At 38.1% G+C, this 17,413-nt stretch overlaps 1 protein-coding gene across 1 annotated transcript in view; it reads right to left on the minus strand.

Moving 5' to 3' along the window:
* Positions 1-1,159: 1,159 nt before the first annotated feature.
* Positions 1,160-17,413, minus strand: part of LOC142452350 (uncharacterized) — an 87,312-nt gene continuing 71,058 nt past the window's right edge. Inside the window, exons 7-8 of the mRNA XM_075553728.1 lie at positions 14,032-14,179; positions 1,160-2,913 (exon numbers count right to left, since the gene is read on the minus strand). Coding sequence (XP_075409843.1) covers positions 2,327-2,913; positions 14,032-14,179 — 735 coding nt within the window. The 3' untranslated portion in view covers positions 1,160-2,326. The remainder of the gene's footprint in view (positions 2,914-14,031; positions 14,180-17,413) is intronic.

The following is a 17,413-nucleotide window of genomic DNA, read 5'->3' on the forward strand; positions in this document are numbered from 1 at the left end:
AGAAAGTAAGTGGCAAGGTCCATTAGAACAAGCCTGGCAGACTCCAGGAGTTCCTGAATCACTACACTTTTCGCTCTGAAGCTCACTTAATTGCTCTCTTTCTGCTATTCTGCATCCTCTCCAATTCCTTCATCTTTCACTGAAATGGATAAGAATTTCTAAGAGTTCTTCCATGCTGGTCTCTTAAGATTTCACCGCATTAATATATTGGAGTTTAACAATAAAAACACTTCACAGATTTATTTGACTGTAGTTTGGGGGCTTTTATTTTTTGTCCTACAGTCAAAATTTTTTTGATTACACAAAGTAAGATTGGCATTTGAAATACAGAATTAAGCCATTTTTATCCTTTCCTGTATATATACATATACAGATATGGATATATGCTACATACTATAAATATTGCAAATATATCCAAATCAAAGCACTGAACATAAATATGCATTATCTCTGAAATCCATCAATGTTAATCATGAGTGAATTTCAAGGAAATTCTTAGAAATAATACAAATCTATAATAGCCATGAAATGGTTTTTGTGATATTTGGAAAGCAAGAACACTGCTGGAGCAAGTATATAATAAAGTGAGCACTGTTATTTATATAACATTCCATGTCAAGCACTGTCCTACCACTTTCAAAACCTTCATAAACATTAAGGTGGTGGGAAAAGACATTTCAGTAGCAGTTGGGCAATCTGTTGGGTTAGTTTGTCAAAATCTCTGACAACCATTTCCTGTGTCGGAATGAATCGTTTGATCATTGATTCTGCGCTTCAAAATTATCACACACATCATGTTTTTCTTTGTATTGGGAATTCCATGTTTACCTTCGTGCTTTCTTAAATACACTTGAAACTGAAGGTTCTCCAAATAAGTCATAATAAGTAACAAACTATTGCTGTATCATTCTAGCAGTTATGCTGATTTGTCAGATTGTTAAATCTGCTACAAAGTACTGCCCCTTTAATATGTAGGCTTCCGAAACCATCTCATAGAAATTATAAGGCTTGAAACCAGGTCAACAAACACGTGTATTGTTAGCATCTGGAGTGATGGCAGATAGACCAGGGAACTATGGTACACCATCGGTAAGATGCATTTCTCAGTTACTTCTTCCGACGCTTTCTCTAATCCAAGCAGGTATAATGAAACAGGCCGAGTCTCGATTACAGGTTGGTTTTCATTTTTTATTAGGGATGTAAAACGAATTGATTTCAGACATAACCTCTGAAAGAAGCATTTCAGAGGGCAAATCAGTTACAAGAGGAAACAAAAATGGCATTTGAAAGAGTATTTTAACATATTGGTTTTCTTTCTAAAAAACATTTTGCTTTTTTAGGTAAGGTGCCTAAACCCCAGTTTAATCAGGATAGTCTTGGTTCTATTTTTTCTCCTTTTTTAATCTCAGTAATTAATTGATCCCCCTCTCATACTTACAAGTATTCCATTCGCATGATAAATTATATAACCACTCAATTTCTGCATCATAAAATAATTAATATCCTGTGCTCGACTCTTCCTTAATTACTTGATAATTTGCACAAAGTTTCAACCACTGCTAACGTTTTCAAGAAAAGGAAAAAAAAAAGGACATTTCCCCCGGATGATAAACTATCTTTTCACTTTTCCATCTTCTAACATGCTTAAAATAGATTCATCTTAATCAGTCTAAGTAAATACAATTTTCTTAATCATCTCGTCAGCCTGTGCATCGGAAAACAAGCCATTCTCTGGTCTTTGCCATTACGAAAGAGACACTTCTATCTCATTTCAGAGTATCAACTTCACCCAAGTCATCAGATGCTTCTGTCAGTCTGGGATATTTTTGCACATGTAATTTTTTCTCTTTTTAATATTTATGCTTACAGGCATAAAATTAGAGACTTGCAATTTCTTTATCAAATCAACAGCTAGTGGCAACATGTGAAGCCCCACTCATCTTTTTCAGTAAGTCATCGTACATTTCATGTCAGGGGAGAAGAAACTCTTGCTGGCATATAAATTAAATTAGCTACCATGAAAAATGTGCTGGAAATCCAAGTTAGGTTCATTCGAAGTTAACTTGTACCAACAAAAAGCCAAGCAGCAGACAGGCCTATAAGGTGGACAAAAGCCCTAGGGAGGTATACACTCAAGACAACAACCAATCACAAGAAAGCAACAATATAAAAAAGCAAGTTATTCAGATCTACCAGTGCAAGGAGGAGCACCAGGGAGGAGAGGGAGACAAGGAGAGACTCGGTGTCTCTTGAGGAAGTATAGGGGTTTCTGGTGATGACTACAGATGAAAATCCTGCAGAAATAATGGAGGCAAAGCTATGTGCCTTAGGATGCCAAGCCTAGCAGAAAGCCTCCCAGGAAACCCCCCGTAACAAGAATATTCTTCTTCGCAAATGACACCACAGCCTCGGCTTTGCCCTCAACCCCGTTAGGCATCGTGGGGATTTTCAGGTGTTCTTGGGCTTTCTTCATATCCTTCTCCACGCGCGGCCAGTCAACCTTGACGTAGCCAGTATGGTTTGCAAACTGAAGGAGAAAAAACCCACCTCCCATAGCTGTTGCTGCCAACTTTCCAACTTTCTGGAATATGAAGCCCGTGCACCAGCCCGTGACGCCTCCAATGAGCAGCTGGGGAGCCATGCTGTCCTTTCTGTGTCCAACTAGCTTGCGCCACCATGACTGCTTTTTATCAAACTCCGTAAGGTTCAAGGATTTAAAATGTCCTTCAAAGTTTCGTTGACTGGATAGGGCCGTAGCGGTGTGTGCATCTCCCAAGGGCCCCAGTTGGATCTCTTGGGACATGGAGTGCAGTGCCCCCGTTGGCCCCCGAGGGCTTCCAGCACGTGGGGCTGATGTTTCCATCTTCACAGACCCAGGAAAAGAGCCGCTGGGGTCATTTTTATCACAGAATTCTTGGATGGAAATTGAGAAGGGAAAACAATTCAGTAAAAAGAAATCAAACCAGTTCATATTTCACATATCCGAGTAACTACCAAAATCGATGTTAGAAGAAAAGGTTAGAAATGTTGATCAAAAGTAAGTCTGGGGAATAGTCTAAGAATAAAACTTATTATGGTTTCTTCGGACTTTTGAACTAAGGCAACAGTTCTAAAATGTTTTAGCTTCTGGACTCCTTATACTCCTAAAAAATTACTAAAATACCTCCCTCCCATAAGATTATGTTTATGTTGGTTATATTCATCAGTGTTTTCTATATTAGAAGTTAAAGCAGAATTATTAAAAATATATTAATTCATTATAAAGTATCAATAGTAAAGCCAATATTTAACTTTTATGAAATATAACTATATTGCCCAAAACAAAAATTGTTTAGCCAGGAGAATGGCATTGTTACAATTTTAATAATTTCTTTAATGTCTGATTAAAGAGCTTGATCTATTTCTGCAATTGGTCAATTGCATTGTTGTTTTAAGTATAGAAAAAGCCCAGCCTCACCTAAATGTAAAGTTAGAAAAGAGAATAACAGTCTTTTCAGATTACTAGATAGTCTTCTTTGATACTATACCCAAACAAGACAAATTTCAAAAGCATCAGTTACAATATGGAATCTTAAAACATATCAATTCACTCTCTACACCCTATTCTACTGGTGGATTCTGAACTTCTCTTTGATCTTTTATCTACACATAACTTTGAAACGATGTATATTGATCATCTAAAAAATACTGATTCACTTATCTGTGTAAATCCTCCAGGTGTTAGCACATTTCACCATAAAACACCCCAAAACGCACATTCATTAATACTCTGTATACAACAGATCGAAATACTCCCTGGTCCTGCACCATTCTCACAATTGTTATGTTTGAGCCTTTTGTTGCAGCCACTGGGTCCATCAAAGATCGTACTCGTTTTCATTGACCCTAAATGTGCCAAGCATGACGCCCTTCTCGCAGTCCTGATCCTTCCTATGACACGTCCAAAGTGCATGAGATCGATTCTCACCACCTTAACTTCTAAGGAACATTCCTTTCCAGACAGATTTGTTTGCTCTCTGGCTGTGTGTGGTATATTCAAAATGCTTTGCAAATACCACAATTCAAATGTACCAGTTTTTTTCTGATTTGTATGTCGCTAAAGAATTCATGTCCCCTGTTGTTTTATTTTTCCTCTTTTCACAGCTGTTCAGACTAATGTTTAGATCTGTGCATCAGTTCTTCCGTGGCCCTTTTTACTCACAGTCCAGCTTTCACATGCACAGCAGGCCATTCAAAGCATCGTGGCTCAGAATTCCAAGTGGCATCTCTGTTCTTGAGACTTTAAAGAGGTCTCGCACAGCAGATTTACCCAAGGCAATATGTCACTTGATTCCTTGTCTGCTGCCTTCATGAGTGCTGACTATAGAATGAAACGCTTGACAATTTCCATCTTTTCTCCATTTAAATGTTGTTTATTGGTCTAGTTGTGAGAATGTTCACTTTTGCTTTTTAATCCAGTGGGGAAGACAAAACAATACCTTAGAATTGTTAGGAACGGTTTTGTGCCTCACAAATTTTCTCAGGAACTCTCAGGGACCAATGGAGCAGACTTTGAGAACAAGCAAACTACAGTATATTCTAAAATAATTTAAAATGCAACAAAATTAAGCATTGAGGATGATAATATTGAATCATTCATAAAAATGATTTTATTTCCAATATTTTATTTCCAATACCAAATGGGGCACATTTTTTATTGAAAAAGGTAAATGCTGTGCATGAGGAAAACAGACATGTGTGCACCTGTGTGTCATCAATACCCTTCCGGGGCATGCAAGCAATGCAAGCCACTTCATCAGACTCAACATTTAAAATGTATCATTTAGCTCACAAACAGCAATCTAGAGACACTCTGTAGGGACAGAGTCAATGGACTGATACTTGCCGGGGGCACAGCAGGGAAGGGGGTGGGCAGCTAACAACAATGGGAATGAGAAGAAAACGTCCTGAAATTGGTTGTAGTTATGTTGTACACAGCTTCTTCATGTGACTGAGTGATTAACTTGTATGACATACGAACTGGAGGCCAATAAAACTATTTTTTAAAGATGTAAACGTTCTGAAGGGCCTTAATATTCTGATACTTACTCTGCCTTTCACACAGTACCAAATAATCACATTGGCATTATTACCATTCATAAGAGAGCCCCTCCGTGACTGTACACTATAACTAGGAAGGACCAAAAAATGCCCAATAACTCCATGCTTTGGGCAGTCCGAGGTTAAGATGGCCCAACCCCAGCCCCACCCCTCGATGCCTTTATGGTGTAGCCTCGATTAAATTGGAGCACTCATTTGTCGGATGCACTTCTATAGGTTCATGGCAACATTAATGTCATCCTCTTTTATTTATGGTAGTTTCAATAGGCTTATTGATATATAATCCGTATACCATGCAATTCGATCGTTTAAATAGAATACAAGGAGTTGTGCGATCACAACGATTAGAACGTTTTCTCCTTTCGTGTATTCAGTATTATTAGCTCCCCATCCTCTTCCAACCTCCCTACCGTAACCCTAAGAAATTATCGATCTAGTGGCTGTCTCTGTAGATTTCCCTACACTGGATTTCATGTAAGGAACAACATACAGAAAAGACAACAATAACAGAGAAATGCCTCAACTGAAAACATAACCTAGAACAAATCTAAAACGCATCAAAGGGGAGAACAAAGATAAGGTGTGACGACATTTTAACTCGTCTGCATGAGTCCACTTTCTGATGCACTCTGAGAGCAAGGCCATTCCCATCCCTGTCGATGGTCAACGGGGTTCACCAGAGGCTTAGTCCACGTGAGGACTTCTTCCACTGTCACCCACAGCCGTCTGCAAACTGGGTACTCAGAATTTAAGCTCAAATGCCAATCCCTTCTCTGGTCTTGCATTTTATTATTTACAATCTTTGGATCACATAGGCTGGTGTGGGCTTAGCTGACCCTTCACTTAGATGGCTGCTTGTTCTAAGACAAGCTTTTAAGAGATGCTATTCTTTCTGATAGCCTGGCACTGTCTAGTGACCATATTTCGCTATAATTCCCATATTGTCAGTTCTTTCTTCATGAGGGCAAGTACTAAGCAGGACCACTGTGTAAGTTCAATATGCATTCATATGGTTTACATATGTCCCTGGTCCACTTTAGAGACATCATTATTTTATTGGGGAACACTGTAAGTCATCCCCATAAGGCATATGGTAACTCTAGTAGTCCAAGGCATATTTTAGTTCCTTTAACCTGCGACAGGTATGTTTAAGGTAGAGTCCAGTTTCCTTAGTGGGGTTTCCAACTGGACCCTTCTGGTGACCTATGGAGGATGTTATGCACCTCCAAAGGACAGAGGCCTGGTTGTTGAACTTCATCCTCCTTTGTGCCATATCTATCTCTTCTGTCTCCTTTATCACATACTATATGTGTGCCTGTGTGGGTTGCATCAATCTTCTTTCCTCTTCTCCTCATAAGCATTCTCTCTCTCTCTCTCTCTCTCTCTCTCTCTCTCTCTCTCTCTCTCTCTCTCTCTCTCTTTCTCTCTCTCTCTCTCACACACACACACACACACACAGCCGAAACCTTCCTTTGCTAAAGAAGGTTCCCTTCATCCACCTCCCAAGTCCTGGCTTCTCTCCGCAGAAAGCCATATCCAAAACTCATCACCAGTCTCTTTTACCAGCCATCTCTCCGCTTGTCCATCTCGCCTCATATTTGGAGCTCTGCCCCTCCCTTGCCCTAGGTGAACAAACCTTCTGCCACTTTCCTATCAAAGTCATTCACATTGTGAATAAACATTAATACATCTTCTGTTTTGCAGATGTGGTCCTAGCCTCCTCGGTAATTCTGTTCTACTTACAAGGGTTAGATCTCAGGACACTCAACAAAGGCACATTATACATGCTTGAAAATATTCACTAGATTATTGGTGAGCAAACATTAGCTATGAAACCAAAATGCTGTTGGAGTTGCCCGAAAATAATTTTGTTCTCTCAATTTGCAGAAGATGTAGAGAAATACACTGGTCTATAAAAAAATCCCTCATAGGCCTCACCAATGTTTTCACTGCCTCCTCAGATATGTATGCCAGCCAAAAGCAAACGAGTCTTTGAAAGCACTAAATTGCTCTCAATCTTACAAAGGGTGTCATTTAGTCAAGTACTTTCTAAGGATAGATAAATGCAGCATAGCTGGATGAGAAAAAATTAATTCATCTAACTTCAGTAAGTAGCTCGCCGAGAAGAGTTTTCACCAGCACAGGAAATCTGGCCTATATTTCATTCCTAGTTTCCATGAGTAAGAGCCGGTGTGTGTTGTTGGCCCTTCTTTATTATTTTTATAGGTTGAAATTTTAGCAAAGAGCACCATTCGTGGCACTGTCGGGTAAGCTTGGGCTGCTAATCACAAGGTCAGAGGTTCAAGGCCACTCAAGAGAGAGGGAAGGCTGCTCACTCCCACAAAGGCTGACAACGTCTTGAAAATACTATGATTTGGGCTCTGGCTACGATTGGAAGTGACTCAACGGTAGTGCTTTGGGGCCATTGGGTTCACTGCGAGCTGGAGTGGATGCGATGTCAGTGGGCAGAGCCTCTAGATTTGTAGGCAGCTAAAGTCACACAGTAAAGAGGCAGATAGAACCAACCGTTAGTACTTAATTTTTAACTGAAGTTGTGAATATTGGCTTCATATTCAACTCGTTTCCTACTCAATTTTCCTCACCTTTTGCATAAAAGTATATTATAGCAGAAAATGGGCAGCAACGTGCTTATTGTAGAAATGTGAATCAGTCTAAATTAATAACACAGAAACAAATCTTAAGGTGAAAGATTGTTATTAGAGACAAAACAAACAATTTTCAATAATAAAAGAGTCCATCTGTGAGGACAATCTAAAAATTATAATGTGCATCTAATCACTAAGCCCCATTATACCTGAAGGGAAAATGGAAACAACTGAGGGGAGAAGAGATGAGTCAATGATAATAACTGGAAAGTGCAGGCACCCCTTTCAATAATGAGGAGAGCAGAGCCAAGATCCGCAAGGAAGCAGAAGACTGGATGAAACCAATTTAACTTAATAGAAAATTAATCACCCATGCAGCCATACCAAGAAACAAGAATAAGAACAGCTGATTAAATCCTTTAAAATATATAATAATATAATTAAAAAGGAGAAAGCTACATTAAATGTAAAACTAAGGAGAGAGAGGATCAGCACAGTCAAAAGTTGGCTCTTTGAGAACACTAACAAAGCACAAGTGTCTGCAAAGGCTAAGAGTGGGAAAAAGGAAGATGACCAAAATAAACAGCATTAGACATTTTTAAAGGGCCTCATTTTAGGTACTATTATAATTAAAATATAATAAGAGGGTAATAGTAATAACTGTATGCTAATAAATTTAAAATTTTAGAAGAAATACATTCCTGAAAATAAAGCAGACTCAAATAGGTAAATATATGAACAGCCCATAGCCATAATATAAATTAACTAATTAAATATATTTCCCCAAGGAATATACTAGGCATAGTTGGTTTTACCAAGTTTTCCAAAATGTCAGTGAAGAAATAATTTCAGTCTTTCATAAAATCATCCCAATAATAGAAGAGGAGGTAAAGCCCTCAACATTTTAAAACATCAGCATAAAAGAGATAGCAAAAACTGATAAGGACAGTAAAAGAAAGAAAATTTCCTTGTCAGTCTCTTTAATAATAATAAATACAGAATTCATGAACAAAACACTGGGAAAATGAATCAAATTATTTGCATAATTTAATATATTAATACATCTAGACTAAGTTGAGTTTATTCCAAAATTTCAAGATTGGCTTAGTATCAGTGCGATTTACCCTACTAACAGATTAAAGAAGAAATATAATTTTCAAGACTAATTCATTTTGATGAAATTTAAGATTTGTTAAATTTCAGCATTCATAATTTTTAAGAATGTTGACAAACAAGAAATAGAAGAAATATTACTCTATCTGGCAAAAAGTATCATATAAACCATTCAAAGAAAATAGTAATAAGTAAATATTGACACTTTTCACTTTGAAATTCCAGCTCTGGATGCGCATATCACTAGTTCTAATCAGCACTCTCCTAAAGGCCCAGCTAAGATAGTGAGATAAACATAAGAATTAAAAATTTAAAAATCAAACTATTGTTATTAGAATATACAAAATCTCTGTGGGGGAATTATTATCATTAATGACAGCTTACCACATTTTCTGGTTACAATTAAATATTACAATATAGATTTTCTTTTAATATATCAGGACCACCATTAAAAGTACAAGTTTTTTAAATACTACATCTACGGTAGTATGACATTTCTAAAGTGAAGTGTAAGACTACATAAACTATCTAAGAAAATACTATTGAAAACCTTCTAGTAGAACTAAATAAATTTAGAGAAATACCATGTTCATGGAATAGCTCTAAATCACTACTATATAATTGTTAATTCTCCCCCAAATTCATATACAAAGCCAATCCCTGGGGAAATCCCAAATTTTTGTTAGAAACTGATGAGTGGGTTTTCTTAGAGGCCAATAACAAGCTGGGGTGCCTTCAAAAATCATATCCTCAGCCTAATTGTAGAGTCATCGTAGCTAAGACAGGATGGTATTGGTTCAGGAGAGAAGCATAAAGCCACAGAAACCGCCCACACAAACAGAAGCACGTGATATACGATAAAGCTGCCAAACGCAGTCATAAGGAACTGACTCTTTATTTTTTAGTAAAGGGACATAGACAACTAGAATGAAAAGAGAGACTGGGCACTCACCTCCCAACATACATGCAAATCAAACCCCAAGGGAATTAAAGATGTAATTGCGAAAAAGCTATGCTTTGAAACTATAGTGTAAACGAGCATACTTGTGGCTGTAAGGTAACTTAAAGATTTCTTAAACTAGAAATAAAAAAGGACTCAACCATAAAGACTGGTGCATTGTACATTAAAATTAATGACTTTGCTTAATCAAAAATAAAGACTGAAAACATAAACCGCAGAGCAGAAAATAGTAATTATAGCATACAAATTACTTTAGAATCTACTACAAATCAAAGATAAAGACAATTTTCAGATTTAAACTTTTTAAAATAGGCAAAAGACAATAAATTGCCCCAAACTTATGAAAATACTCAAGCTTATTAGAAATTGGGAAACACTAATTAAGTTTTGGCATATCTTTACACATGTAACATGGGAGGATGAAGAACAGGGCAACACTAGCAGTAAGGCATTAACTCCTACAGACACACAACCGAGTCAATTGACAATAAGCATATCCTATCATCTTATAAGTTTATTCTTGGGAATATACTGATCAAGGTCAGAAACCTTTTTCTTATAGAACCAGACAGCAAATGTCTTAGTTTTGCCAGCCATATACCTTATTTTTACCCAAACAGTGCTCAAATATAAATATGAATGCTTAAAACTAGAAGGCTTTATAAAGGAATATGAGTCGAACTTTGGCTTTATTATAAGAAGAAAAATTATCATGGTAGTTTAAAATGGGAGGGAAAATTTTAAATAGTACAATAAAAATGTTAAACATTTCATATAAAAAATGTGTATCTAAAATTTAATACAAACTAAAACCATGAAAAATATTGGAAGCCAATATGGCAGACAAACGACAAATGTGTTCACTCACGAGTTAGGGGTAGAAACCAGCAGAATGAACTCTTTGGGAGTAAGATGGCACCTTGCTCTACCAGCTCAGAGCCCAATGATTAACAGCACCCTATGGGACTAGAGCCAAGGCAACAGCAGAATCACACACGGGTACGAATTAGGAGGAAGAAACTCACATAATACCAAAAGACTGAACAAATAGAATAATTAAAACCCAAGCAATTAGAAGTTTTAAAATAATATGAAAATAACTTTAAAATTAACTCTATTGAAATTTCTTAGATGTCAGAAAAGGAATGGTTATCTCTGAAGTATAAAAACAGAAAAATGTAGTAAAAATCAAATTAATATCTTGGAAATTAAGCATATTGTCAATGTTTTTAATATCTTATATAAACATGTCCTAATGAAGATTAAAGACATAATAACTTCAGTATGGATTTCAATTCAATGCAAAGAAAACCAAAATCCTCACAACCAAATCAATAGACAACATCATGACTAAAGGAGAAAAGATTGAAGTTGCAGGGAGTGACTTGGCTTCACAATCAACACTCAGGGAAGCAGAGTCAAGGAACCAAACAACATACTGCATCGGGCAACCCTGCTGTACAAGACTTTGTAAAGTGTTAGAAAGCAGAGCTATCATGTTGAGAACTGAGGGGCGACTTAATGCCATGCTATTTCCAATCGTCTCACATGCACGTGGAAGTTGAATCCTGATAAGGAAGACAGGAGGAGAACTGGTGTATTGGTCACTGTGGTGTTGAAAGCATCGTGGACTTCCAGAACAAACAATTTGTCTCGGAGAAAGCACAGCCAGAATGCTCCTCCACAGGGAGGACAGAGAGGTCGCCTACCATACTCTGGAATGTTATCAGGAGAAACCAGTCCCTGTCTGTAGAAAAGAGGAGACACTGCACAAGATGCACTGACATAGTTGCTGCAAAAACGGGCTGAAACGGAACAGCAATTGTGAAGATGTGCGGGAGCAGACAGCATTCCGTTCCTTGGACACAGGGTCACGATGAGCCAGAACTGACGTGATGCCACCTACCGGTAACATCAAGCAATATCACAGAGAGAGCGGAAAAGAAAACCAGTGTTTTCGGATCCCGTGCCCTTTAATGCCGCACTTAGAACAAATTAAGAGAAAGGAAACATAAAAATCTGATGAAAGCTATGGATTCTCTTCCCAGAAAAACTTGTATATGTGGTTCCATGCAAAGCTTGGTAAACAATCTCCACAGGCACGAACACGAAAGAGCCTAAGGCCTTTGCTCACTCGATGAATGCACACAATAAAACACTGGGCACAAGGTGCAGGAAGCGACACTGAATGTGAGTCAGGATCGAATGAATCAAAGAGAAGATAAAGCCAATTAAACAAGGCAGGGAATGAAAACTGTATCTCTCTAAGAAAGGATTACAGATTCTACATATTATTCTGTTACAAAATTCGGGAGTGATTTAAAGAGTTAATGATTATCCAGAAGTAAATAACAGAATGCTCATTAAAAGGGTTAACATTTTAGATGTGGGTATTATTTTGAAGTCTTTAGTGTGACTGAAAAAGAAATATTTCTAATAGGCAAAAAAAATTTTAGTGTTAAATGATGTAAATGTAGATACAAGATTGGAATGGGTTTGAAAGATGATTAATTCTTCTGAACTATCAAAGAGTGCGAGATATGCACCACCTGGAGGAAAGATCTAGAGAAATTGCCTAGAACAGAGAGAATTGCAGCAATTGCACTAGAAAGGGGCACTAAACGAGGGGACGCAGTAGCTACAACAGTGATTTGGGGAGAGCTGGACAGTTACTAACAGCAGTTAAGATGTTAAATTATAATAATGTGTGTACTCTTTCCCATAATAGCTTCAATATATTTACAAGTATTACTGTATTTAAGGAGGCGCAGTGGTGCTGTGGGTTAGGCATACAATGCTAACCCCTAGGTCGGTGCTTCAAACCCACCAGCTGCTCTGCAAGAGAAAGATGAGGCCGTCTGTCTACAGAAAGATTTAGTCAGAAACCCTACCAGGGGGCCATGAGTTGGAATCAGCTCGATGCAATGAGTTTGATTTGGCTTTGATGGGGTGCATTATTATGTTTTTGCCTTTTTTTACAAATAAAAGTAGGAGAGGCGAGGAAGTACTACGTTCAATCTTGGAAGTGAGCCGAAAGTCATATCAGAGAACATGTGCAAAGCTAGGCAAAGTCTGCATTACACAAGAAAGATCTAAATTTTCCCATTTCAATGAACCTAAGCAGAATTATTTAGTCTTCATCAAAATTTGGATGGAAGAAGAAAAATTTTAATTTTTAAAAATAAAAATTTGGATGGAAGACAGCTCTTGCAGAGATTGTGAAAACATAAAAAATCTTTGAAACAGATTTGAAATGTTTTAGAAGGTAAAATTGAAACAACATACTGAATGTCTTCTGTTTAAGATAGCCAAGATTTTGTAAGGGAAAACATTTTTTAAAATATCTCTGAAGATCTCTAACAGGAATTGGAAATAAAATTGTGCCTTTGAATATTTTAAATGCTTCAATAAACTTCAGTTATTAGAATTCCTTGTTTCTTTTTTCCCACAGATTTTCTTCAAGCTGATGAAGAGAAAAATCATCTTGGTTGACCTCCAAATATTTTGATAAATATATTTATCTTCTTTGAGTACTTTCATGTTACTTTATAAGTACACAAATCAGTTGTCAAGAAGTTTACAATTTTATAGGAATACGATCTGGTTTGAAATTATAAATTGAAATTACAACAGAACAGGCTCCTTTGAAATGCTTGAAACTCTACAGCGTGGGTGAGTTTCTCTCATCCCATGCCATCTTCCGGATACGATGGTACAGTATTTACGTGTGATCTTTGCTTTCCCCTGGAACATGTTTTCTTTGGGAAGACGCTGAGGGGTGAGTTTTCAGTCTCCACAGCCCGTCTGCGCTTCGTCTTCTCGTGGTGCAGTTTCCTGCCTGGCTCACTCTAACCCTCACTGGAAGCAGCAAATGCACCAGTGCCTCCTGTGGCCTGACACATGCAATGGCCTTCCTGGAGAAAATGCTTTGTTCATATGCATGGAACATAATTATACTGAAAGGAATCTTGAATCAACACTTCAAGCTTCCTTAAAATTAACATAAAACACAGAAGTATGCAAACTATAGCCACTGAAGTCTTGACTGAGAAGTATAAATACTCACCATGGTCTATAAGGCCTTAAGTACATTATCATCAAAACGTAATCATCAGGAAATAGATCGCTGAGGGAAACACATACATCCCATTTTTGAAAAACATACACCAAACATCGATTTGCCAAAATGAAGGAATTCTGAAGAAATCACAAAATGAAAGGTAACATGTAATTTTTTTAAGTGGCACTCACCAATCTCAATTGAAGACTCGCAGTGATAATAACCATTGCTTTGTTTTTCCTTCTCCATAGAACAAAGATCTATGCGGTGTAACATTTCTTCTCCAAATTTGTGACCGATAAATTTTTCATATAATTGAGGATCTATTTTTTTCACTCCCTTGGAACAAAAAAATAAAATAACACCAATGAATTATTTCATCCCAAAACATTTCCCAAGTCAGTACTTGACACATCATTACTGACATTACCTACATTTTTGATACGCAAAGGGGTACCCCCTCCAAAAAACCGGAATTGCACTATGCAGAGAAGAACTTTCATAGTTCACCTTTTTCCCACTAGGTGAGCATCCAGCAACTTGCTGAGTCAGTGCACCCAGTGGCATCACCTGGGAAGGTTCTCTCTGGTCACAATGAATTTTTTTCAAGAAAGCCATTTCACTCAAACATCATGTTTTGTGATAGCTGATTTAAGAAAACAGCATGCAGCTGTGAAATTCTGTTTCCTGCCCCCCCAAAATGCCACAAACACTGTTGTGATGTTGAACACAGCTTCTAAGGACAGTGCTAATGGAAATACTCAAGTGGACAAGTGGTTTTTGCATTTCAAAAAAGGTGAAAGGTCGATTGATGACAAAGTTCAATCTGGATGACCATCAACTTCTCGAAAGGATGAAAATGTCCACTCATAGTACATTGGAAGTTCGTTCTACCAGGTCAGACTATTAATCAAGTTTTCTATTTAGAGTGTCTGAAAAGATTGTATAACCATATGTGACATAAAAGACCTGATTTTTGGCAGATGGGGCTGGTTTTGCCACCACGACAATGCACCTACTCATGCAGCCATCTCCGTGCACCAGTTTGGGGCAAAAAACAACATGCTTTTCTTGCCCCATGCACCTGACTCACCCGACCTTGCTCTGTGCAACTTCTTTCAGTGTCAGCAAATGCAGGGGGCCATGAAAGGGCAGCGATTTGACAACATATTAGAGTGAAGAAAAAATGAGGAAGGTGCTGTCAGCCATCCAAACAGATGAGTTTGAGAAATGTTATCAAGAATGGAATCACATATTTGACAAGTGTATTCATGGTAATAGAGAGTGCTTTGAAGGTGATACGTTTGTTTTGTTAAAAAAAATAAAATACATAACTTTGGGGGGAAATCCTGGTTTGAGGGGGCCCCCCCTTGTACAGCATTGCCCACTGACACTTGAAACCACTCACCATAAGATGGTGTTTTACAGCTCCACTGCCTGGGATTAGGGGCCTTAACAACATTAAAGAGTTGTGGGCTTTATGCTGGTTACATTCACATCTTTGCACACTTTATACCTCAGAAACAATGGAGTATATCAAGTATACAAGAGGTATCGAAGAAAGAATAACCATCTCCAATAACAATGGGCAGATGGGTGATTTAAAAAATGTGATGGGATATTTGTCGTTTGCTAAAGATGAGAAGATATGAATACTCTTCAACAAAAAAAGGAAACAAAAATTATCCATGATGTTATATTCTTATTATTAATCAATATCAAAGCTTTAGTGTACATCTTTCAGAATGTATTTCCTATGCACATATATACTTTTCAGATATCATATAAATTTTACTAAAGTGCATCATAATATACATTTTCTCCCCTTTATTAATGAAGTCTGTGTTTAGTATAAAAAAAGAACCAAAAATTCAAATTAAATTACTCCAAACTGTTACTACAGTTTTGTTATATATTTTTATTGATCCTGTACAAGCACAAAGTACTATTTTTCTTGCTTGTAGGAATGTAGGTAAGCCATGAGTACTACTCACTAGCTTTCTTGTATTGACATCTCATGTGAATACGACCCACTACCATCAAGGTGACTCAAACTCACAGTGGCCCTACTTTCAGGGAAACTGTACATCTTCACAGGGGCAGACAGTCACCTGAATGTAAAAAGGTGTAATCTATTCATCCAAATTGTTATTGTTGACCAATAAACCAGTAACCTGTGTGTGCAGTGGAGCCACGGACTATAGGAGTTGCTCTTTGGGGGCAGTCTATGGAAATCTTAGTTTAAAAAATAAACCGGAGAACTAATAAGATGCCTTCCTTCAGGGGAAATAGTGGCTGGGTCCCATAACTGCTTCCCATGGCTGCCTCCCATGACTGGGTTACATGGCTGTATGATTTTTGGTGACTGCTTTGTCCTTTTTTTAACAGTTTTATTGACACCTAACTTATATATCACACAATTTATTAGTTCAATTGTTTAGTCATATCAACAAGAATTGTACAATCATTACCATATCAAATTTAGAACATTCTGCCATCCCTCCTCCCCCCATGGTTAAATCACCTTTAAAATGAGTTATGCACTAACCGTCAGTTCTAGTGCTCCCTCCTACCTCCTGCCTTCGTTTGCTAGTCCTGAGATCCCCTTCCCTCCGTCACCCACTCCCCACGCCTGCACCCCTAGCAACCCCTGAATCAGTTATTGTCACTACCATCCACTCCTCCTGTGCGTCACAAACTGAGAAGCCCAACAGAAACAGTCAAAACCAAAATTGAAACAAGGTGCTAAGGATAAAGTGATAACAATATGTAAGAAAGAAAAGACCCGTATCAACATTCCAAAAGCCAGGGAAGAAATTTCTACATTCAAAAAAGTAAGAGATACTTGCACTAAGCACACATTCAGGCTTTCCGCTGGACTGGGCACTTACGGGAGCAGCTAACGAGCGCTGTAAGCCTGGCCCCAGGTCATGTTTAGGGCTCAAGAGCGGAGGTCGCAGACCAAAGGCATGGGGCAGAGGCAAGCCTGCAGGCACGGCTAGGAAAACTGTCCTGATTAAAGAACGGTATCTCACGCAATTCTTGATCTTGACTTATATCGTGTTATACCTCTTGAATATACTCCATAACTCTAAGTATAGTCGGTATGGTCTATGTGACCATCACAACGAATTCTCAGACCCAGCACCGAAGCAGAGCATGCTGAGGGCGGATGGCTAGTGTCAGAAGGGCGGAAATGGTTGGCAGAGGAGCTGGGTCGGACCCCCACGTCGACTCCACTCTAGGCTGATGCTCATCTGGATTTTCTCCCCTGCCCTTTGGGAAATGAGACAAAACCTAACTACAATGTTATACCATTGTGCTGTTTTGAAGCAGTAACTAACAGAATAGTAAAATCATACAGAAAGGAAAGCAAAAGTTGGTTTGGAAGAAGTTAAAACTCATTATGCCAGCCTCCGGAGACTTTTTATTCATAAATGTAGTGGATATTTCTGGGATAATCCTTTTAAACGGAGACGCCTTCTCGTGCCACACTCAGCAGCATGTCCCGTGATCTAACAGAGATTTCCGCCCCAACGCCAGGCTCCCCTAGAATCAGAGATTGGATGCCGC

The sequence above is a fragment of the Tenrec ecaudatus genome, chromosome 7, assembly GCF_050624435.1.
Source record: "Tenrec ecaudatus isolate mTenEca1 chromosome 7, mTenEca1.hap1, whole genome shotgun sequence".
NCBI lineage: Eukaryota > Metazoa > Chordata > Mammalia > Afrosoricida > Tenrecidae > Tenrec > Tenrec ecaudatus.